The sequence below is a fragment of the Strigops habroptila genome, chromosome W, assembly GCF_004027225.2.
Source record: "Strigops habroptila isolate Jane chromosome W, bStrHab1.2.pri, whole genome shotgun sequence".
Taxonomy (NCBI): Eukaryota; Metazoa; Chordata; class Aves; order Psittaciformes; family Psittacidae; genus Strigops; species Strigops habroptila.
Window position 1 is genome coordinate 25,015,398 of NC_044301.2, and position 23,150 is coordinate 25,038,547.

The following is a 23,150-nucleotide window of genomic DNA, read 5'->3' on the forward strand; positions in this document are numbered from 1 at the left end:
TCAAAGACAGATTGTGTAACCTTGACAAAAACCATGGGGAATAAATTTGGTTGATTCAATCTGGTTTTAGTATCTAAAGTTATGCAACATTCGCAATATCACAGGTGTTACTCTCAAGGTAGAGTTATTTCTATTTCTACTCCTCCATTTTCATTAAAATCAAAGTAAAATCACCTCAAAGTAAAATTTACAAGTATGATCACAGCTACAACACTATTTCTGCCTTTATTCTCTAAGGTTCCCTTTTATAACTATTTCTTATACAGAACAGTAACATGTAAAAAGACAGTTCTCGTGTATTTGCTAGTGCTAAGCAGCATCAATGCCAAGAGCAACTTTTGAGCAGTAGGTCCAAACAGATTAGGTAGATTTTGTAAGACTAAACAAATCAAAGGCTTGTCCTGGGTTCAGCTGTAGCAGTCATTTTTCTGCTTCTTAGTAGCTAGTGCAGTGCTGTGTTTTTCAACTTTAGTCTGGGAACAGTGCTGATAACACACCAATGTTTTAGTTGTTGCTAAGTAATGCTTACTCCGATCAAGGACTTTTCAGTCTCTCATGCTCTACCAGTGAGGAGGGGCATGGGAAGCTGGGAGGAAGCAGAGACAGGACACCTGACCCAAACTAGCCAAAGGGGTATTCCACACCACAGCACATCATGCCCTGTATATAAACTGGGGGGAGTTACCTGGAAGGCCCAGATCGTTGCTCGGGTTGGGCTAGGTATCGTTCAGCAGGTGGCGAGCAATTGTATTCTCTCCCCTTGTTATTTCCCTTATCATTATTATTGGTGGTAGCAGTAGTAGTTTTGTATTATACCTTAGTTACTGGACTGTTCTTATCTCAACCTGTGGGATTTACATTCTTTCAATTCTCCTCCCTATCCCTCCGTGAGTGGGGGGGGAAGAAGGGGAGGGGAGTGAGTGATACAGGTAAATATCAATCAAAGCACCTCCTTTTTTGTTGTGTTTTTTGGTGGTGGTGGTGTTTTTTTGCCCACTAATCCTAGACATCAAATGTGCTCGCTTCACGATGCCTTTACCCTTACTGAACATTTAGACTGTACATTCTTCAGACTCCTCTTATGCTTTAAAGTTAAAACCTATGAGGTACAGTAAAAGGAAAGCATTCACATATGCAATGAACAATGTTTAAAAAAAAATATATATAACATGGAAGATTGGTAGATCATGTGTGGAGGAGGCCATGAAGATCCTCCGAGGACTGGAGCACCTCTGCTATGGAGACAGGCTGAGAGCGCTGGGCTTGTTCAGCCTGGAGAAGAGAAGGCTCCAGGGAGACCTTTGAGCAGCTTCCAGTGCCTAAAGGGGCCAACAAGAAACCTGGAGAGGGGCTTTTGACAAGGGCATGTAGTGACAGGACAAGGGGGAATGGCTTTAACCTGACAGAGGGGAGATTTAGATGAGATATTAGGAAGTTCTTCCCTGTGAGGGTGGTGAGGCACTGGCACAGGTTGCACAGAGAAACTGTGGCTGCTCCATCCCTGGCAGTGTTCAAGGCCAGGTTGGACAGGGCTTGGAGCAACCTGGTCTAGTGGAAGGTGTCCCTGCCTGTGGCAGGAGGTTGGAACTGGATGAGCTTTAAGGTTCCTTCCAACACAAACCATTCTAGGATGGCTCTATGATGAGTAGAGCTGAGTAGAGCTTTTTGTAACAAGTAGTAAACTTAAAAAAAACAAAACAAAACCAAAAAAACCCCACACACCACCAACAAAAAGCCCTATAAAATGAGCTCGGGGGGGGGACAGGAATTAAAAATTGATTCTAGTATTCAGAAGTTCTCAAGTTCTCCAACTTTTGGCCATTACACTGTTTGACATACAAAAAAATTCTTTCTTTTGCTTGTTATTCTTCACTCCCTGCTCTTTCACCCAATACTAACTAAAGACATTTCCAAAATTATCTCCTTAAGAAAGGATCAATCCAAGGAATATTTTTTTCTATTTAAAAAAAAAAAAAAAAAAAAAAAAAAAAAAAAAAAAAAGAAACCACTACAGAAATTGAAAGGAAAAAAATATTATTTCAAATTAAAATGTCAAGTTAAAGCAGCATTGTACAGTGAATATATTAAAAGCAAGAGATTAAACAACTGGATTTTTAGGTATATATTTTCAATGATTAATGTAATCAATTCAACGAGGCTATACTAAATTATTTTGATATAATTTAAAGTATCTCTGCATTTTGAAATCTGAATCAACTTACGAAATGAAGCTAACAGGCAAACAGAAGAGTCCTGCACACACAGGGATCAGCATATACCACAGTTACAAAAACAATTGCTATAAGCAAATAATTATGAGAAAGTTCGGTGCTCTTCTTACTGAGGGGAAGGGGTGCATGGAAAGAAGCACAACCTGCTAGAAATTGCAGAGAGGTGCTTTTAACAAAACTGTTGGAAAACCAATATTCACAAACAACAGAGGTCTTTTTAAGCTTTTGGAAGTAAACACTTAGCTGACAAAAAATATCTGTAAATAGCAGTCTGCTGTGTTTCCCTGACTATTGCTTTTCTCACAGCTCTGACAACTAACACCCAAATGTTACTTGCCCTGCTACATATAATACCTACATATATGTTCATATTGCTGTACATTGTAGATTTTTTTTTTGCACTACTACAAAAATATCAGTAAGCTTAGCAACACAGCATTAAAATACAATGTTTATCAACTTCAGCAAAGCAAATATTTACCAAAAAGCAGCCAAACCTACTTGCTTAATGCATGTTACATCTATATTGGCAGGAGGCCTATACTAGATCAATTTTGTTACAGTATGTATTGCAAACTGTGCTGCAGCCTATTCTGTCCTATTGTGGTTGAAGTATATTTGTGACTTTTGCTGAGGAAATGGAGTTATCTGCTATATAGGTGTTACTCATTAAACTGGACACAGAGGCAAATGACAGCATCAACAGCAATACTGTCTACTTGATTCTTCAAGACTTTGGTCTATGCTGCATCTTATCATCACGCTTAACAAACACAGCAAGGTCAGGAGTAACTTGGTTTTTGTTTCTCATTCCCTATATACTAGCTCTGGTAATTGAATGCTTGAAAAATTAAACTGGGGGTTTTTTGGATTTTTTTGTGGGTGTTTTTTTTTAAATCACCAAGTGATTTTTAAATCAGTTCTTTGCTCTTCCATCAGGAACCTTACCATAGAGATGCAGCTTACCACTGTCTCAAAAAAAGTCTAATGGGTGTTCCTTTACTTGTAATGCTTACAGAAACTCTCCCCCTTTTTATGTATAAAATCTCACTGTTGTCAAGGTAACTCATACATTTGATCTCAGACACTTATATAAGATGACAATTGTTTTGCTCTTTCAAGATGCCAGGCATCTCATTACTGTCATCAGTATAACCTCTCCTCAGTTAAGAAAGATTACTCTACACCATCTCTCTGAGCCTGACAAAGCCCAGTGACTTAAGATACATCTTCAAGTTAACTGGCATTATTTTTTGGATGCATCTTAATTTTTACCTCCAGCAAGCTTTTTACAACTGGTCACTTGAGAAGCTCGCTCTCTTAAAAAGAGCTCCCAGCAACTCTCATTTTCCATTTGCATCACCCAACTCCTTCCCATCAGACTTTCCCTCCGAATTTGACTCCTTGGTGCGCTTGCTTTATACATCTTCCTGCACACAGGAAGTTCAAACAAAGCAAACTGCAATAGAAAAATCAGTACAACTAGTGACTGGAAATAGAGTATTGGTCTTGCAATTGCTGGGGCACATTTTTCTCTTGATGAAAAACTTCAGATGATAGAGAAATACAACTGGCTTTTTACCCCATTCACAGTACTAGCTCCATTATCCTGGAAGTATACATAGATTATGAATTACTGCAGACAATGCAAAAATAAAAGTGAACTTTCAAACTGCATGATTCTACTGATCCGATGAAGTGCCACGTTAAACCCCTCTCAAACAATGAACACTTTCAACAGAAAGCAAAGTTCTTTACAATGACATCCTATTCTAACTGCACCAATATGTAGAACCAGGTGCTGCAGAGATGTGCGCTGATTAAACAGTGCTACATTGCTAAGTTAAATACAGCTAACTGAATGATAGCAAAAATCACCTTCACCACAGTTGCACGTTTGGTGCAGTCTGTACTTTTCAGACATATCCTAAATCACAACAAAGTGTTTATCTCATTTTCTCTTTTTCCATATTGTTTCCAATTTCATGAGTAAAACCTATGGCAGATGACCATTCCCTCAACAAGAATCACAAACGTACTTTGACAAAATAGAAGGGACTGCAGCACAGTATATAATACACACTAGAATAAAAAAAAAAAACACAACCCACAACTTTACCTAGCACATTCCGTCTGCCAATGAGCAATACCAGCAGCTTCAAAGAGACTTACTTGCATGGGAAGAACTTGCTTTCTCCGTCAGTTTTGGAAGAGAGTAGAAGCGACCTCAGAAAGCTACTCCAGGGAATTCTTGCCCCAGCTTCACATGAGGACAGTTTACATTCTGAAGCATGAAGTCTCCTGGGCAAGTGCCATCCTGTACTATGCGTACAGTTTTCCCCATTCTTAATTATCAAGTCTTTGGTCTTGGACAGTAGCTATGTAGTGTTAGTTTTCATCATGCAAGATTGTTTTGGAAGAAACATTTCTTAAAGAGGGATCTATATATTCTGCAACAAAGAATAATTTATTTGCCTTAGTCCCTAATTAATCTCAATTTTTGAGACAGGCAAACTATATTCCAAGTAGGTTAATGTTTCCTCTTCACTTGTTTCATTGCTTCTCAGTCTTTGTTATATTTCAATAATTAAGACATTTTATTTCCGAATGCTACCAGTTCTCTTCTAAACCAAATAATTCTATTTGCAGCCACCACTACAATTATACAGATTATCTAAACATCTCCACCCTAGTTCCCTGAACTTTTTAGAGCTCCCCTACTTGGGTACAGACGCAGGTCTGAACCTAGAACAAGGTTCATCATTGTGTAGCTCACCCAAGTTCCATAAAACATCAAAGATGGTCCATGGAACAAAACCTAAAAGTTCTAAGTGTGCGTACTCCCATACATGCAAACGCACAAGCCCAGGAGAGAATAAAAGCAATAAATGGATGTCCAAACTTTTATCTCATTGCTAAGAAAAAACGCTGTGGCAAAACTGTAGTGGATATTGTACTGAGTGGTTTTACTTTGTTCTTCTCCAAAAGATTTATATTGTCTTTATTAAAAAAAAAAAATAAAAATTAAAACAACAGTGTTCATGTTACTGCTTTCCTCTGGAAGGGGATTAGACCAGAGAGAGACAGTTTCACTGCTTGAGCACACCAAGTTCATGTCTTTGTGCAAGCCAATCGTGTTTTCTTTAGTAACTGAGGGATGTAAACCAGAACTTAGAGAGAATTACAGACAAAACATATATGAAAATAGCTAAAAGACAGACAGATTAGTGAAGATAAATGAAAGCTGAACAATTAGGCACAGTGAGACTATCATAAAGAAAGACCAGGAAGCTTCACAGTGATATAGTCTACTCAGCCAGACTACCAAAAGAATAATCACCCTTGTGAGCAGGTGGCAGGAATGGTTGCATGACTCAAATGACTCAACCTGCCAAGGTTTTATTCTCCTCTACTGTCAGTTTATGATCTCCCTTAAAGAAAACCACCACTCCCCTACTTCGTCATGTTCAGTTAAATAAGTAGAAATTAGTACATCTTAAAACAACTTCAGATCTTTCCATCTGGCCATGACTAACTCAATTCTTATGGAGGCTCTAGCTACCTGACAAGTTAAGGCATGCTGAAGGCACAGATGGACATAGTTTGACTAGCTTTAGTCTAGCCAGCACAGATAACAGAAGAAGTGAAAGAGAGTAATGCTAATTAAGCTGCAGTGAGGCTTCAAACATTAAAAAAAAAAAAAAAAAAAAAAAAAAAAAAAAAAAAGACTCCAAAGAGGGCTGAAATTTTATATCAAATTTATGTGACTTTGCTTTTACAGGCGTATATATCTGAGCTAATTCAATGCAAGTTGGTAGAAGCACATACACCACGCTCATGGTATCTCCAGAGGAGGCACAGACTCTCAGACACGCTTTGCTGGGTGGGCAAGCTGGACAAAGCTCCAGATGTGGCTACAACCTGTGATGATGGCATGCAATGTTGCCATAGTCCTCCCTGCCTGAAATAGCAACAGCTAAATCCCAACTGAGGGGCTAAATTTCTTCACAGAATTTGGCACGCAGTTAGAACTGAAACTCCAGGCTTGACAAAGAAACAAACCCAATGGTTTATTTACCTCTTTATAACTGACAAACAGCAGATATTTACTAGAAAACCAGCTCAAAGAACAGCCAAACATTCCTCCTCTCAATGTAATATAATTTTTGGAGCAGCATGAGAGCTAATCTCTCACTTGTACTATGCATATACAGACACCTTTGTGTACACCACAGTTAAAAAAAAAGTAATGTAATAGACTGTACAGCAGCTAACGCCACTTTTTCTGTTATTCAGACACTATTTTAAAAGTGTCACTGGCCACAAAGCCTATGATAGCTAGGGACACAAACCGAGCCATTTTCATGCATAGAGAACATTATTCAACCTTAGACCTTTTTTTAATTAAAATATACAGTTAATTTATATTTTTAATATTTCATCTACAAATAACACTGGAATCTAAGATTAGAAATTAGAGTTGATACCCAAGCAGTTGATGTGGGCTTCCTTTAACCTAACTGCAGCTATCTAAACAGCAGGCAGTTATATACAACTAATGATATAGGCTTGCTTTTTCCCCAGAAAGAGATGGCTCAATTAGCTGATCCCTGGAGTGTCTTTCCTGCACATGATCTTGGCATACTGCAAATTACCTCTAAAGAGAGCCTACCTTAAATAAAAACTAATTTATAGATGGTTTAAGGTATGCAAAATTTATCCCACTTCAGAAAGCACATTAGTTCTGTTCAGATTTATTTCTGCTTTTCCAGATTTTCATGTATCTAGATCTTCTGCACATTTCTACAAAACTGGTAATTAGGCTAGAATTCAATTTGTTTTTTTGACCACAAAACTAAAACAGGTTTGCTGACACTTACTGTTGTCACAAGACCTAGAAGCAAACTAATACACCCAAAATAAGTAGGGAGAACATTTCTTCCTTGCATTATCACATAATTTTATTGGTCACAACATTATTTTTGAAGACATTTGTTCACAGCATTAAAGTTTTAATATTAAAAGCTGTTCATGTCCATTTTTATTACAATTTGGAGTTTTGGTTGGTTTGTTTCTACAAAAGAAACTCTTAACACAGCTTTTGAGAAAGCACTTTCCAGATGTTAATCATGATACTACTTTCCCAAGCACTTGCATCGTGAGATAAAATTTGGTTCCCTCCAAAAGGCTGTACTGTCTATGTTCAAAGAGCATTCTTCTCATCATCCACCAGTAGTAGTTTTGCAGAACTGAGTATTACTGAAGAACAGAAAACATTAAACAAGTTTCTTGGCCTTTGCTAATAGTTGAAGACCCCCAATATCTCCATATTTCAGCAGCAAAGCTGTCCTGGGTTCAGCTATAGCAGTCATTTTTCTCCTTCTTAGTAGCTGGTGCAGTGCTGTGTTTTTTAACTTTCAGCCTGGGAACAACGCTGATAACACTGATGGTTTTAGTTGTTGCTAAGTAATGTTTATTCCAACCAAGGACTTTCTCAGTCTCATGCTTTGCCAGGGAGGAGGGGAAGCCGGGAGGAAGCAGAGACAGGACACCTGACCCAAACTAGCCAAAGGGGTATTCCATACCATGGCACGTCATGCCCAGTATATAAACTGGGGGGAGTTACCCAGAAGGCCAGATCACTGCTTGGGTCGGGCTCGGTATCGGTCGGCGGGTGGTGAGCAATTGTATCCTCTCCCCTTATTATTTCACTAATCATTATTATCATTGGTGGTAGCAGTAGTGGTTTTGTATTATACCTTAGTTGCGGGACTGCTCTTATCTCAACCCGTGGGAGTTACATTCTTCCGATTCTCCTCCCCATCCCTCCGGGAGTGGGGGGAGGAAGGGGGGGAGTGAGCAAGCGGCTGTGTGGTTCTGAGTTACCGGCTGGGCTCAAACCACGACAAAAGCATTTAAGAGTATTGCTGAAGTATATCGAGACTGACATATTAAGATAACCTAAGACACATGTAGATGTCAATTTGATTTCAAATACATCCTAAATCTGCTCATATACTTCATGCGTTTCCTCACATGTGGCTGGGCTCTTATTCACTCTCAGAACTGTTATGAAACCTCTTTTTTGGTTCATTCAGGAGACTATAACAAATTATTCAATTTGCAGTTATATTTATTTATATTACCTATAAATTTCATAAACAGAAACCAGGTATTGCTTCTTTTCTTAAACTGCTTTCAACTGCTTTGCAAAAATCGTAATCCAATGGCAGTAACAGTACAAAGTACAGATCTATAATAATAACAACATAACAAATCTGATAACAAGGAATACTTATTTTCACTCTACCTACAGAGTAGTTAATATAGTTGGGGTATTTTAGGTGTTTAGTTGGGTTGGGTTTTGGGGGGTTTTGGGTTTTGTTTGTTTTGGTTTGTTTGTTATTTATGAGTACTTACATCAGAAATAGAAACAGCAGGAAATAAACAGCACTGCATCTAGTTAGATAAAGTTCATTCACACTACAAACTAGGCACTGGTAATGGAATTACTAACTGAAATCTATAATAATGCCAGTTCACTTCAGACCTTGGGCTACCAGGTCTTTTTCAATGAAGGTGGCAGAAAGCATGAGCTGTGAATTCCAGGCTGACCCAGTATTTTATGAAAATAAAGGCCAAAGTTACACTAGATGATAACCCACACAACAATAAAGCTGTATGAGAGGAAAGAACAGCAGAATGAAAGGACAGATCTTTACCTGGATAGCTTTTAGGCAGCAAAGAGATCCTCTGTACTTAAACACAGGCTCAAGCTATCAGTTACACTGAGGACACCAAATTCTCACATGCCAGACCAAGACACATGCTTCCATCAGAAACTGCAGCTTAAAGGCCAAACTATTGACATTCATGGGTACTTTAAGAATATAATGTGTTCATTCACCATTTTAAGACTAACACATGGCATTATTTATTTCACTGTTAAATTGACGCTGTCATTAGAGTTTTGAGTTTACTGAATTTTATCCAACAAGGTGTACTTCTTAAAATTCATTACACACTACACTGTAGATACAATGTACATATTTATGATCAGCAACAGCTTTGGCATCTAAAAAAAGTGACACAAAGCACAGCTTTACCAAAAAGTAAATTAAAAAGCTGTATAGTTGGTAACATACTAGTTCCTCTGAAACAGTTCAGAGTTCTAAAGACTGCATTTGTTTGTGTTCTGCATGAAAAAAACTCAGCCAAAACTTTTCCAGACAACAACCTATGCAACAGTTAAGCTGCACCAGAGTACAGAATTAAGTGTACAATTAAGCACAGATCTTTGATTTATCCCTAGATAAACATGTATGAAGATACTATCAGACATCTACTGTACTTTGCAAAACTAGATTAGAGAACAGCTTTACCAATTAACTGACACTACACAACTCAAAGGATTTAGCAATTTAACAATACTGTGTTTCGGGAAGCACAATGATTTTATTCTTCAGTTAAGACACACTGATTCAGAACACTATAATCCTTTGTAGGTATTAATATCAACATGAAGTACTTACCCTTTAGCAATAGCTCTTTGCCATTTTCAGTAATTTGGTTTACCATTATTCTTCTTTCTGCTCTTAGTACATGCTTTAGTAAATGCCTTCTCTGTGAAATCCTGAGGATTGGACAAGTTTAATAATACCCTATTCCCAAAAGAAAATTTTATGTCCTCTGATAAACTGTCTGCAATGTTGAATGGGACTGATCTCTTTCAGGAAGCAAAAGGGTTTCTTACATAAAGCTAAACTGACACTGGTATAATCCTGGCATTATAATCCTTTCAACACTGAGAAAATACACAAATGTCAGGATCTTACTAAAAATGCTATTTGTGAAATCCAAACCCAGCCACACTGCCAGGTGTTTGCACACTGACTCAGAAAAGCATGTGCCACAAATCTGCTACTTGCCAAGTGTGGAATCACTGAATTTTAAACCTGCTAATGCTACTAGAAGTATAGCTCTGTGACGTTAGCCCTCCAGGCATTTCAGCTTTCAAGTGAAAACAGTATTTCTTTCCATCTTCAATACTTTCTGATATGATTATCCATTAAAGGACGAATCAAATGCAAGATCACAAATAAAAGCATCAGCATGATGAAATGGAGGTTTATAAAAAGATACATAAGTAAATACTAACTTATAGATTCTAAGCAGTTCATAATTACCAGAACCTCCTCCACTCTGCTCATTCATAAGGAGGTCCTCTGGATACCAGCACACACCACACTGGGATTTACCTATATCATACAGTAGGTGCCAACACAAAGAATGTCTATGTAATTAAAGATGCCAAGTCACTTTTGAGAAATTGGATTTAGGAACTCACATCACTTAGGAGCTTTAATAATACAACTTGTTGTTGCCCGCTGAAAAAAAAAAAAAAAAAAAAGCACTATGAAAACAACCTTTGTACTTCACTGTAATCCACTTCAGAGGTTCTTTCATGTGGAATGCCTCCAAATCATTTCTCATTACTATCCTCCCTGAAACTATGTTCCTTCACATGCACAAAGGAACCTCAGATATAGCACACCCTGTACCAAAATATAGGGAGAAACATTCTAGCATTTTCCCTGCCTCAGGAAAGGCCTCTTACCTTGCTGTAAAATGTTCTCGCTCTGAGATACAGCAACATCTATGAGACCAGCATACAGATTACATGCTATAATCACCTTTCTCCCCAGTACCAAATACAGAACATTGTTTTCAGCTCTACACCTGTTCAGCTGACCGTGGCTGCATGATAAGCAAAATGAGAACAAAAAAATTCAAACAAAAAACCCCGAACAAAAAAAAAATCCCAAAAACCCCCCCCAAAAAAAAACCAAAAAGAAAACCCCAAACAAACCCAAAACAACAACAACAAAAAAAAAGACAAAAAAACCCAACCCACAACACACACCACAATTTGAGATTTATCTGCTCCCTTCTCCAGCTCAACACATGCCAAAGAAACAATTGTATGGGTACAAACCATAGAGTGAGAACAAGCAGATGGGAACAGTGACCATTAAGTCAATACTGCCACCAGCTCAAAAAACTTCCTATAGGGAACAAGTGGAAATAGAGGAGATGTGAAACAGGGTGCTAAATATCTCCAGACAAGCAGAAAGTAACAGAAAAAGGAGATTTAATTACTTTGAAAATTTCAATGTATGTACATGTGGGAGAGGATAGAAACTATTTGATTATTGCCAAAGAGAAGTAACTGTTTGGCTGGAGAAGGAAGAGTTAAAGAAGCAGCAAAGTACAGTGTGATTAAGCAGAGCAACCCAGCTGGACAGGAGCAGGAGAACAGAAAGATAAGGAACTGGTTATTTTGGGACTGTTTGTGAAACGATGAAGAATGTTGAAAAAAAACTGTAAACCAGGAACTAAACGTGATGTGATAAAACAGCTTGGTATAAGAGTTAGAGCAATAGGCTAAAGATAGCTCTTGCTAGAATGGTATAAAAGCTAGAGCAATAGGCAATAAAGTGATTCGCTGCATGAAGATGCTCTGAGTCCGTACCTTTCATATGCCACATATACATTCTATGCATCATATATTATACAATGTACATTAACAGACATCTCCTATCCACTCCTGGAAGACTGTAGAAAGACAGCGGTTATCAGTTATGACGTGCGAAGCCCTGAATGCTTTCTCAGCTTTCAGTTAACTCATCCAGAAAGTAAGAAAAATTTGATATTCAGCACATTTGAAAAGTACTTTATCCCATGTGAAAAAAAAAAGTGTGTGAAAAAGTTATTTAAACTAAAGAAAAAGAGGGGGAAGACAGAAAAAAAGAGCTAAGCTTGCATATGCTCCAAGAATGAAGAACTGACCTTTCAGTGTGAAGTGTTAAAAACAGCCAAAACTCACTGTAACTCAAGTCATGACAGTTAAACAAACCACAAGTCTCTCCTGGTTTAAGCCCAGCCAGTAACTCAGAATCATGCAGCTGCTTGCTCACTCCCCCCTTCTCCCTCCCTACCCCCGCTCCCGGAGGGATGGGGAGGAGAATCGGAAGAATGTAAATCCCATGAGTAGTCCAGTAACTAAGGTATAATACAAAACCACTACTGCTACCACCAATAATAATGATAAGGGAAATAACAAGGGGAGAGAATACAATTGCTCACCACCCGCCGACCGATACCCAGCCCAACCCAAGTAGGGATCTGGGCCTTCCAGGTAACTGCCCCCAGTTTACATACTGGGCATAAAGTGCTGTGGTATGGAAAACCCCTTTCGCTAGTTTGGGTCACGAGTCCTGTCTCTGCTTCCTCCCGGCTTCCCCTCCTCCCTGGCAGAACATGAGACTGAGAAAGTCCTTGGTCAGAGTAAACATTACTTAGCAACAACTAAAAACATCGGTGTTATCAGCACTGTTCCCAGACTAAAGTCGAAAACACAGCACTGATCCAGCTACTAAGCAAGAGAAAAATAAGTGCTATAGCTGAACCCAGGACAGTATCCACCCCTTATTCCATACCATTCACGTCATGCTCAGATCCCATATTTCTCAATATACCATCAGTTTTGTCTCATATATATACACACATATATATATACATATATATACACACACACACACAGAGACACAAAGAGAGATATCATTTAGACCATGGACCAATCCCCACAAAGCTGCTGAATTCATTCAGTCCATGATGTCAGGCTCCATCTCTTGTAACAGTCTTTCAGGGCAGGAGGGACGGTGTCTAGTGTTGGGTTGTTGCCTGCTGATGACACCGGCAAACTCGTCTGGTCACTGCTGAGCTCTGGTTTCGTCAAAGTTCATTCTTTGTTGGGGTGATGATCGGAGGGAAGTCAGGGTCAGTTGCTGGGGACCTGAAGATATCTAGCTGGTGGGCTATAAAAGTGTTATAGAGCAGGCAACAGCATACAATTGAGTTTATGGTCTCTTTTCCCCCACAATTAAATCCCCTTGAGGTACACACCAGACTTCCCCATCTTCCTGCACTCCTCACCAAGTATATCCAGGTCCCTGAGCAAAAGCAACCCCACGAGTGGGTTTGCCTTTACCTGAAGCAGGAATAACCCAGACGGTCTTCCCCAACAAATTCTTTATGTGCACCACAGGAACTTTATCCCCCTCTACAGTACATAAAAGTTCTGATTGGACTGGGCCAGCCCTGTTGGCAGATCCCCTACTGTTGACCAACCAAGTGGCTTTTGGTAAATGTGTATCCCAGTGTTTGAAAGTCCCACCACCCATTGCTCTCAGGGTAGTTTTTAACAGCCCATTGTACTGTTCGATTTTTCCAGAGGCTGGAGCGTAATAGGGGATATGATATACCCACTCACAGTCATGCTCTCTGGCCCAAGTGTCTATAAGGTTATTCGGGAAATGAGTCCCATTGTCTGACTCAATTCTCTCTGGGGTGCCATGTCAATGCAAGACTGGTTTCTCAAGGCCCAGGAGAGTGTTCCGGGCAGTGGCGTGGGACACAGCATATGTTTCCAGCCACCTGGTGGTTGCTTCCACCATGGTAAGAAAATGGCGCTTGCCTTGGTGAGTCTGTGGGAGTGCGATATAGTCAATCTGCCAGGCCTCCCCATACTTGTACTTCAGCCATCATCCTCCATACCAGAGAGTCTTTAACCGTTTGGCTTGCTTAATTGCAGCACGTTTCACAAGCATGAATAACCTGGGCAATAGTATCCATTGTTAAGTCCACCCATCGATCACAAGCCCATCTATATGTTGCATCTCTGCCTTGATGGCCTGAGGTGTCATGGGCCCACAGGGCTAAAAATAATTCACCCTTATGTTGCCAATCTAAATCCATCTGAGCCACTTCAGTCTTAGCAGCTTGATCCACCTGTTGGTGGTTCTGGTGTTCCTCAGTGGCCCCACTCTTGGGTACATGAGCATCTATGTGGCGTACCTTCACCACCAGGTTCTGCACCCAGGCAGCGATATCTTGCCACAGTGCAGCAGCCCAGATGGGTTTACTTCTGCGTTGCCAGTTGCTCTGCTTCCATTGCTGCAACCACCCCCACAGGGCATTTGCCACCATCCATGAGTCAGTAGAGAGATAAAGTACTGGCCATTTTTCTTGTTCAGCAATGTCCAAGGCCAGCTGGATGGCTTTCACCTCTGCAAACTGACTGGATTCACCCTCTCCTTCAGCTGTTTCTGCAACTTGTCCCAGGGGACTCCACACAGCTGCCTTCCATCTCCAATGCTTTCCCACAATACAGCAGGACCCATCAGTAAACAAGGCATATTGCTACTCACTGTCTAGGAGTTCATTATATGGTAGGGCCTCTTCAGCACTCATCACCTCCTCCTCTGGTGACATCCCAAAATCTTTGCCCTCTGGCCAGTCCATGATGACTTCTAGAATTCCTGTACGGCTCAAATTTCCTATTCGAGCTCGCTGTTTAATTAGTGCGGCCCACTTATTCCATGTGGCATCGGTTGCATGATGGGTAGAGGAGACCCTGCCTTTGAAGATCCAGCCCAACACAGGCAACTGGGGTGCCAGGAGAAGCTCTGCTTCAGTGCCAATTACTTCTGAAGCAGCTCAAACCCCTTCATAGGCTGCCAGTATCTCTTCTTTAGTGGGAGTGTAGCTGGCCTCGGATCCTCTCTATCCTCGACTCCAAAAGCCGAGGGGTTGACCTTGAGTCTCCCCTGGAGCTTTCTGCCAGAGGCTCCAGGTAGGACCATTCTCCCTGGCTGCGGTGCAGAGCACATTTTTTACATCATGCTAGGTTCAGACTGGTCCAAGGGCTTCTGCATGAACTATCTCTCCTTTAATTGGTTCAAAGGCTTGTTGTTGATCAGGGCCCCATTTGAAATCATTCTTCTTCCGGGTCACGTGGTAGAGAGGGCTTACAATCAGGCTGTAATTTGGGATGTGCATTCTCCAGAACCCCACAACACCTAAGAAAGCTTGTGTTTCTTTCTTATTAGTTGGTGGAGACATTGCTGTTATCCTGTTGATCACCTCTGTGGGGATCTGGTGACGTCCATCTTGCCATTTTATTCCCAAAAATTGAATTTCCTGTGCAGGTCCCTTGATCTTACTCCGTTTCATGGCAAAACCAGACTTCAGCAGGATTTGCATTACGCTCCTCCCTTTCTCAAAAACTTCTTCCGCTTTATCGCCCCACACGATGATGTCATCAATGTATTGCAGGTGTTCTGGAGCTTGCCCCTGTTCCAGTGCAGTCTGGATCAATCCATGGCAGATGGTAGGGCTGTGTTTCCACCCCTGGGGCAGCCGGTTCCAAGTGTACTGGACACCTCTCCTAGTAAAAGCAAACTGTGGCCTGCACTCTCCTGCCCAAGGGATTCAGAAAAATGCATTGGCAATATCAGTTGTGGCATCCCACTTGGCTGCCTTTGACTCCAGTTCATATTCAAGTTCTGGAATGTCCGGTACGGCAGCACTCAATGGTGGTGTGACTTCGTTCAGGCCACGATAGTCTACTGTTAGTCTCCACTCTCCATTAGACTTTCCCACTGGCCATATGGGGCTATTAAAGGGTGAGCGGGTCCTGCTGATCACTCCTTGGCTCTCCAGTCTACGGATCAGCTTATGGATGGGTACCAGGGAGTCTCAGTTGATGCGATATTGCCATCGGTGCACTGTTGTGGTCGCGACTGGCACTTGTTGTTCTTCGACCTTCAGCAACCCCACAACAGAAGGATCCTCTGAGAGACCGGGCAAGGTGGACAGCTGCTATACTTGTCACTAGGGTTGGAGTAGCTGCGGTGCTTGGAGTTCAAGTAGCTGCTTTGTCTGTTGTGGTCAGTGTCGGTGCAGCTGCTGTGCTTGGCATAGCTGTGTTGCCTGTTGCTTTGCCATCAGATCCACGGATATCTTTTTCCCTTTGAAGGTGCTGGATAGTGTTGAGCAGGGCTCTGTAGGCATAGGCCAAGCCCCAGCACGTTGCAGCGAGTTGTCCCTCTCTGGTATAACCAGGACGACAGCACACCTCGTTTATGAGTTTTACTAGTTTTTCCGGATGTTGCACTTGTTCAGGGGTGAAGTTCCAAAGCACTGGAGGGGCCCACTGGCCTAGATACTTGCCCATACTATCCCACGCACCCTGCCACTCATGACTGTCCAGCCTCAGGGAAAATCTCTTGGTGGTCCTCCTATATCATCATCTAACCCTAGACCAGACTCAAACCTGGCACTGCTTAACTTTCAAGATCAGATGAAATAGGGCGTTCCCAGGGTGGGATGGCCATGGGTAAAACACACTCCGTATGTTTGCCAACATGCTGATCCCCAGCACAATCAGCAGGCAGGTCTCAAGGGTATTCGAAGGCCATCCAAAACCTTCAGAACTCTCAAATGGTGCTGTAAATAGCCTGGTGGGGGAGCGGGGGGTGTAAGGGAATGTCTCCTTCGTAGGTTGACCCCCGAGGAAAAAAAAAAAACAAACAAACAAACAAACAAACAAACAAAAAAAAAAAACCACCAAAAAAACCCCACACATCTTTAACTGCTAAAAACTTCCATTATATACCTCCCTAAGTATAGAGGCGATGACCATGCTGGGAACGCAAGCCAGACCAGTTTCACGATCATTGTGTATATTGTATTACAAGTCATTACCATGAAGTACAGTGAAAAAATAAGCTAAGTCCAGGCCTCCCAGCCAATAAATACTAAAACAGCAAATACTGCCTCTAAGTAAGGTACAACATGCTGAAACTCTGCGATCAAGCACAACAACTCTGAGAGCAAATAAATCAACATTGTAATGACTGACTATTAATCCAAAACAATGAATGCTTATGACAAATATGATTAGACACATTCTGGTCACATCTGTCTTTATCTCAACCCTTCGTGCCCCACGTTGGGTGCCACAAACAACTGTCGTGGTTTAAGCCCAGCCAGTAACTCGGAACCATGCAGCCGCTCACTCACTCCCCCCCTTCTTCCTCCCCCTCTCCCGGAGGGATAGGGAGGAGAATCGGAAGAATGTAAATCCCATGGGTTGAGATAAGAACAGTCCAGTAACTAAGGTATAATACATAACTACTACTGCTACCACCAATAATAGTAATGATAAGGGAATTAACAAGGAGAGAGAATACAATTGCTCACCACCCGCCAACCGATACCCAACCTGACCCAAGCAGCAATCTGGGCCTTCTGGGTAACTCCCCCCGGTTTATATACTGGGCATGACATGCCATGGTATGGAATACCCCTTTGGCTTGTTTGGGTCAGGTGTCCTGTCTCTGCTTCCTCTCAGCTTCCCCTCCTCCCTGGCAGAGCATAAGATTGACAAAGTCCTTGATCGGAGTAAACATTACTTAGCAACAACCAAAACATCGGTGTTATCAGCACTGTTCCCAGACTAAAGTCAAAAACACAGCACTGCACCAGCTACTAGGAAGGAGAAACATGACTGCTACTGCTGAACCCAGGACAAAGTCTCAGCATGAGACTTCTCCAAGAAAGTCACTCCATCTTACCGAACATTTGAAAGGGTGGAGAGCACTCTGACATCGCACATGATAAGCAACAAACCACAGTATTTGTAAAATACATTTATTCAAACACATTCATAAAGAGCTCACAGGTCTTCCAGAATAACACAAAATCTATTCACCCTGTGCAACACACAGCACGGGCCAAGGCAGTCAGATATCTGGATATCTACAGTGGCTTTTATCATCATTTTGCAAAAAGTTCATCAGTTTGCAAAAGCATCAGGACAAAATGAGTACAGCACATTAGCTTAGAGAAACTCTTCAAGGAGCGATGGGCAACATTAGATCACTTGTCTTCTGCTCCACCAGTCAGGAATTAAATAAAGCACACGCAACAGAATCTAAGTCAGAAGAAACTCAGGGACATATAACAAGTGAGTTTACTCCTGCTAAACATATGCTTCTACCACAAAGTCCAGGGTACAGTGTCTTTAAAGGGCAAAGACAAAATAGTCCAATTAAATTATTCTGTGTGTTGCCTTGAGTTACAGTTTTAAAGCTCCTTGCACGTATGCTAAAAGACATCTTAAAACAATGCAGATAATCATCCCACTGTGGTTACATAGTATTGGGATCTACCAAGCGTAACTTAACTATACCTCCCTTGATGCCTGGCTGCAATGTCCCTGAAATTAATCCCTGACATTGCCACTGCATTCTCTGGAACATCAAAAAGTGAATGGTTTGTGTCTGCTTAGGCAAAGCAGCCAAGATATGTTATATCAATATGGGAATTGAGTTTGGATAAACTTGACAAGGGTTGGCTTGCGATGCTCTAAAACAAGCTGTGCCCTGGAGATCATGCCCCAGCACAAGGGTGCAGAACACAAATATCATAGAATCACAGACTGGTTTGGGTTAGAAGGGACCTTCAAGATCATCTAGTTCCAACCCCCTGCTATGGGCATGGACACCTTCCACTACACCAGGTTGCTCCAAGCCCTGTCCAACCTGGCCTTGAACACTGCCAGGGATGAGGCAGCCACAGCTTCTCCGGGCAACCTGTGCCAGTGCTTCACACCCTCACAGGGAAGATTTTTTCCTAATATCTAATCTAAATCAACCCTCTTTCAGCTTAAAGCCATTCCGCCTTGTCCTATCAATATGAACCAAGGGAGAAGAAGGGATCCTGTTGGGGGGAGACAGAAAAGTGGCATTGCTGCTGAACACTTCATATTGTAAAATCACAGACTGGACAGTGAAAACCTTAGCAGAAGGCAGATGAAAATACTCAAGAGTAGTAGGTTCTTAAATCAGACCTATGACCATTAAAGAACTTCTAACTCTGCCCTTTGCATCAGCTGTGGATACAAATATATACTATAGCAAGTAGCAGCAAAAGTGATGTCAGTTATATTATATAAAATTGGATCAGGAAAGCAAAGCTCCTGAATGCAAAGGTAGAAGGCAGAGGAGAAACAGTAACGTGCTGTCCTCCGTCAGAGAGCAGCAGCTATAGCGTCTTCTTGAATTACTCCAAGTCCTGACTCAGGTCTGACCTCCTGCATGGAAATCCAAAGGTGGACTTTGCATACAATAACTAAGCTTGAGGCTGCTCAGCTTGCAAACAGAGACAGGGTTATAACACAAAGTAGTCTTGCTATAGATTAAATTATGAAAAATAATTATACTCCAGGGCATTAAAATTATGTTTTAGTGCAGCAATCAGCAATTTAAAGTAAGCAAGAGCAAGCTTAAACAAGTTTGCCCTCGTTATGAGCTACTCTAACTCAGCAAATGGGCAGCTTCTAATGTCACACCATAAAAATCCTTGTTTCTCCTTGACATAGAAGTGAGACAAAAGTTTGGATGCCTAACCTACTTCACAGTGAGAAGGTATCTGTAATGATTTAATGGTGTTCTAAAGCCCTCAGATAAGAAACTCAAGAAATTGCTGGCTACTGGGCAGAGATGAAAATTAAGGTTGGTAATTAGACTGTAGAAAAACCATACATACAGTTTTGTTCGGGTATAATTACCTTGAACCTATACATAGTGCTGTATGCCTCTGCCTTAAACACAGCTCTGCATCATCTCTCCTCTCCCAGAACCTTGTTATACACTCTCTGCTACAGTTCCCAGCAAGCCAGCTTACAACACGAGCTTTACAGCTTTGATTCTCATTTTCAAAGTAATGAATGGAATGCATCCTAATTATATTATCATAGAACAAGTAGGGTTGGAAAGGACCTTAAGATCACCTAGTTCCAACCCCCCTGCCATGGGGAGGGACACCACACACTAAACCATGTCACCCAAGACTCCATCTTGAACACTGGCAGGGATGCAGCATTTACCACTTCTTTGGGCAACCTGTTCCAGTGCCTCACCACCCTCACAGTAAAGAACTTCTTCCTTACATCGAACCAGAACTTCCACTGATTAAGTTTAAATCCATTACCCCTTACCCTGTCACTACAGTCCCTAATGAAGAGTCCCACCCCAGCATCCTTGCAGGCCCCCTTCAGATACTGGAAGGCTGCTGAGGTCTCCACACAGCCTTCTCTTCTCCAGGCTGAACAGCCCCAACTTTCTCAGGCTGTCTTCATATGGGAGGTGCTCCAGCCCCCTTATCATCCTCGTGGCCCTCCTCTGGACTCACTCCAACAGCTCCATGTCCTTTTTATGTTGAGGACACCAGAACTGTACACAGTACTCCAAGTGAGGTCTCACAAGAGCAGAGTAGAGGGGCAGGATCACCTCCTTTGAACTGCTGGTCATGCTACTTTTGATGCAGCCCAGGATACGGTTGGCTTTCTGGGCTGCGAGTGCACACTGAAGCCGGCTCATGTTCAGTTTCTCATCAACCAACATCCCCAAGTCCTTCTCCACAGGACTGCTCTGAATCACTTCTCTGCCCAACATGTAGCTGTGCCTGGGATTGCCCCGACCCAGGTGAAGGACCTTGCACTTGGCTTGGTTGAACTTCATGAGGTTGGCATCGGCCGACCTCTCAAGCATGTCAAGGTCCCTCTGGATGGCATCCCATGTTGTCCCTAGTCTGTCTTTTGTTTGCTACATACCTATAGAAGCCCTTCCTGTTATCTTTCACATCCCTTGCCAGATTTAATTCTCACTGGGCCTTAGCTTTCCTGACCTGGTCCCTAGCTTCCCAGACAATATCCCCATATTCTTCCCAGGCCACCTGTCCTCGCTTCCACCTTTTATAAGCTTCTTTTTCCCCCTCTAAGTTTCCTCAGCAGTTCCTTATCCCTCCATGGAGGTCTCCAGGCCCTCCTGCCATCTTTCCTTCTAGTTAGGATGCAACACTCCTGAGCTTGGAGCAGGTGATCCTTGAATATCAACCAGCAGTCTTGGGCCCCCCTGCCCTCTGGGGCTTTATCCCATGGAACCTTACTAAGCAGGTTCCTGAAGAGGCCAAAGTCTGCTCTCTTGAAGTCCAGGGCAGTGAGCTTGCTGCATGCTCTTCTCACTGTCCTGAGGATCTCAAACTCAACCATCTCGTGATCACTAGAGCCAAGACTGCCCTGGAGCATCACATTTCCAACCAGCCCCTCCCTGTTGGTGAGCACGAGGTCAGGCATGGCACCTCTCCTTGTCGGCTCCTCTATTGCTTGAAAGAGGAAGTTGTCTTCCACACAATCGAGGAACCTCCTGGATTGCTTCTGCTGGGCCATACCATCCCTCCAACAGATATCAGGATGGTTGAAGTCCCCCATGAGGACAAGGGCCTGCAAGCATGAGGCTGCTCCTATCTGTCTATAGAGCGTTTCATCCAGAGTCCTCCTGATCAAGCAGCCTGTAACAGATTCCCACAGTTATGTCCCCCATTGCTGTTCTCCCTTTGACCCTGACCCACAAGCTCTCTGTTGACTCAGCACCTGTCCCCAGACAGAGTTCCATACTCTCCAGCCTATCACTGACATAAATAGCTACTCCCCCTCCCCATCTGCCTGGACTGTCTTTTCTAAAGAGCCTATAATCTTCCATTCCAACACTCCAATCATAGAAGTCATCCCACCATGTTTCTGTGATGCCAATGATATCATATCCCTGTAGCCGTGCACACATCTGTAATTCCTCTTGTTTATTCTCCATACTATGGGCATTTGTATAGAGGCATCTGAGCTGAGCTCCAAATAAAGCCGACTCGTTAGCTGAAGCAACTGAAATAGCTCTGCATCGCTCCAAGCACTTATTACGGGTGCTGGCAACTGACTGGGAGTGTTGGGATGCATCCATGCCCCCCAACACATCTAGTTTAAAGCTTTCTTGACCAGCCTGGCAAGTCTCCTACCAAAGCAGCTCTTCCCCTTCTTTGTCAGACCAGCTCCGCTGGTCTCCAGTAGACCTGGCCTCCCAAATAGAGTCCCATGTTCTAAATAACCAAACCCCTGACTATGGCACCACCATTCTAACCATTTATCAACCTGCCAGATCCGCCTCGCCTTTTCAAAGTCCTCCCCTTTGACCTGGAGGATTGATGAAAAAACTATCTGAGCCCCAGAGCCTCTAACCACCTTTCCCAGGGCTCTGTAGTCCTCCTTAATGTTCTCCAGGCTACTGCTGTTTATGTCACTAAGCACCCACATGGACCACAAGAAGTGGGTAATAGTCAGTGGGACTTACTAGGCCTAGCAGCCTCTCAGCAACATCGCTGATCTGAGCCGCTGGTAGGCAACACACCTCCCTCAAAACTGGGTCAAGTCGACAGATGGGTTTCAAAGTAGAGTCACCTACTACTATGACCTGCTGCTTTTTCCTGGAGGCACTAGTAGTAATCCTATACTGGTGCATCAGCAGGTTTTTCATTTGGTGAGGTGTACGTTTCCTTGTTAGCCCCTGCAGAACTGCGAAGCAGTTCTGGTTGGGTATGTCAGATTTTGGAGGAAGCCCCTTGCTTTTAATTAGCCTCTTCCTTTTTTTTTTTTTTGTTGTGGTTTTTTTGTTTGTTTGGTGTTTGCTTTTTTTTTTTTTTGTTACTAGCTCCCAGCTTCCTGGATTACTGCCCTCCTTTTCTGTATGCGCTATGGTGGATGCTTGTATCCCCTGGACAGTTTAGGCCTGGAGCAAGCAGTCCAGATCCCTATCAGCTTCCCTGGTATCTCAGCCTACTGACAGTCTCCCGTGGCTCAGCCACCTGCTGCAGGAGGATCTCCACCAGGGCATACCGAGTGCAGCCCTGCCCATTATGCACCCTTGCCTCAAGAGACAAGTGGAGGCACCTACTACACTCCAAGGTCTGCACTGCAGCCTCCCCTCTCATCAGTTCTCTCTGGGTGCCAACGCTGGCCACTGCTGGGGCAGCCAGAGCAGAGCTCCCAGACTGGGCCCTGGCCCTGAGGCGAGTGCTCACCATCCCGCTCACCTGCCCGCTGGCCCTGCCTGTGTGAACTGCCGTGCCATGCCCTGACTGCCCGCCCTATTCGCCGCACTACCTGAGGCGTGTTTTACCCACTCA

At 42.6% G+C, this 23,150-nt stretch overlaps 1 protein-coding gene across 1 annotated transcript in view; it reads right to left on the reverse strand.

Annotated features, from left to right (window-relative positions):
• Window positions 1-5,062, reverse strand: part of LOC115619093 (solute carrier family 12 member 4-like) — a 62,275-nt gene extending 57,213 nt beyond the window's left edge. Inside the window, 1 exon segment of the mRNA XM_030511122.1 lies at window positions 4,404-5,062. Coding sequence (XP_030366982.1) covers window positions 4,404-4,575 — 172 coding nt within the window. The 5' untranslated portion in view covers window positions 4,576-5,062.
• Between the last annotated feature and the right edge of the window lie 18,088 nt (window positions 5,063-23,150).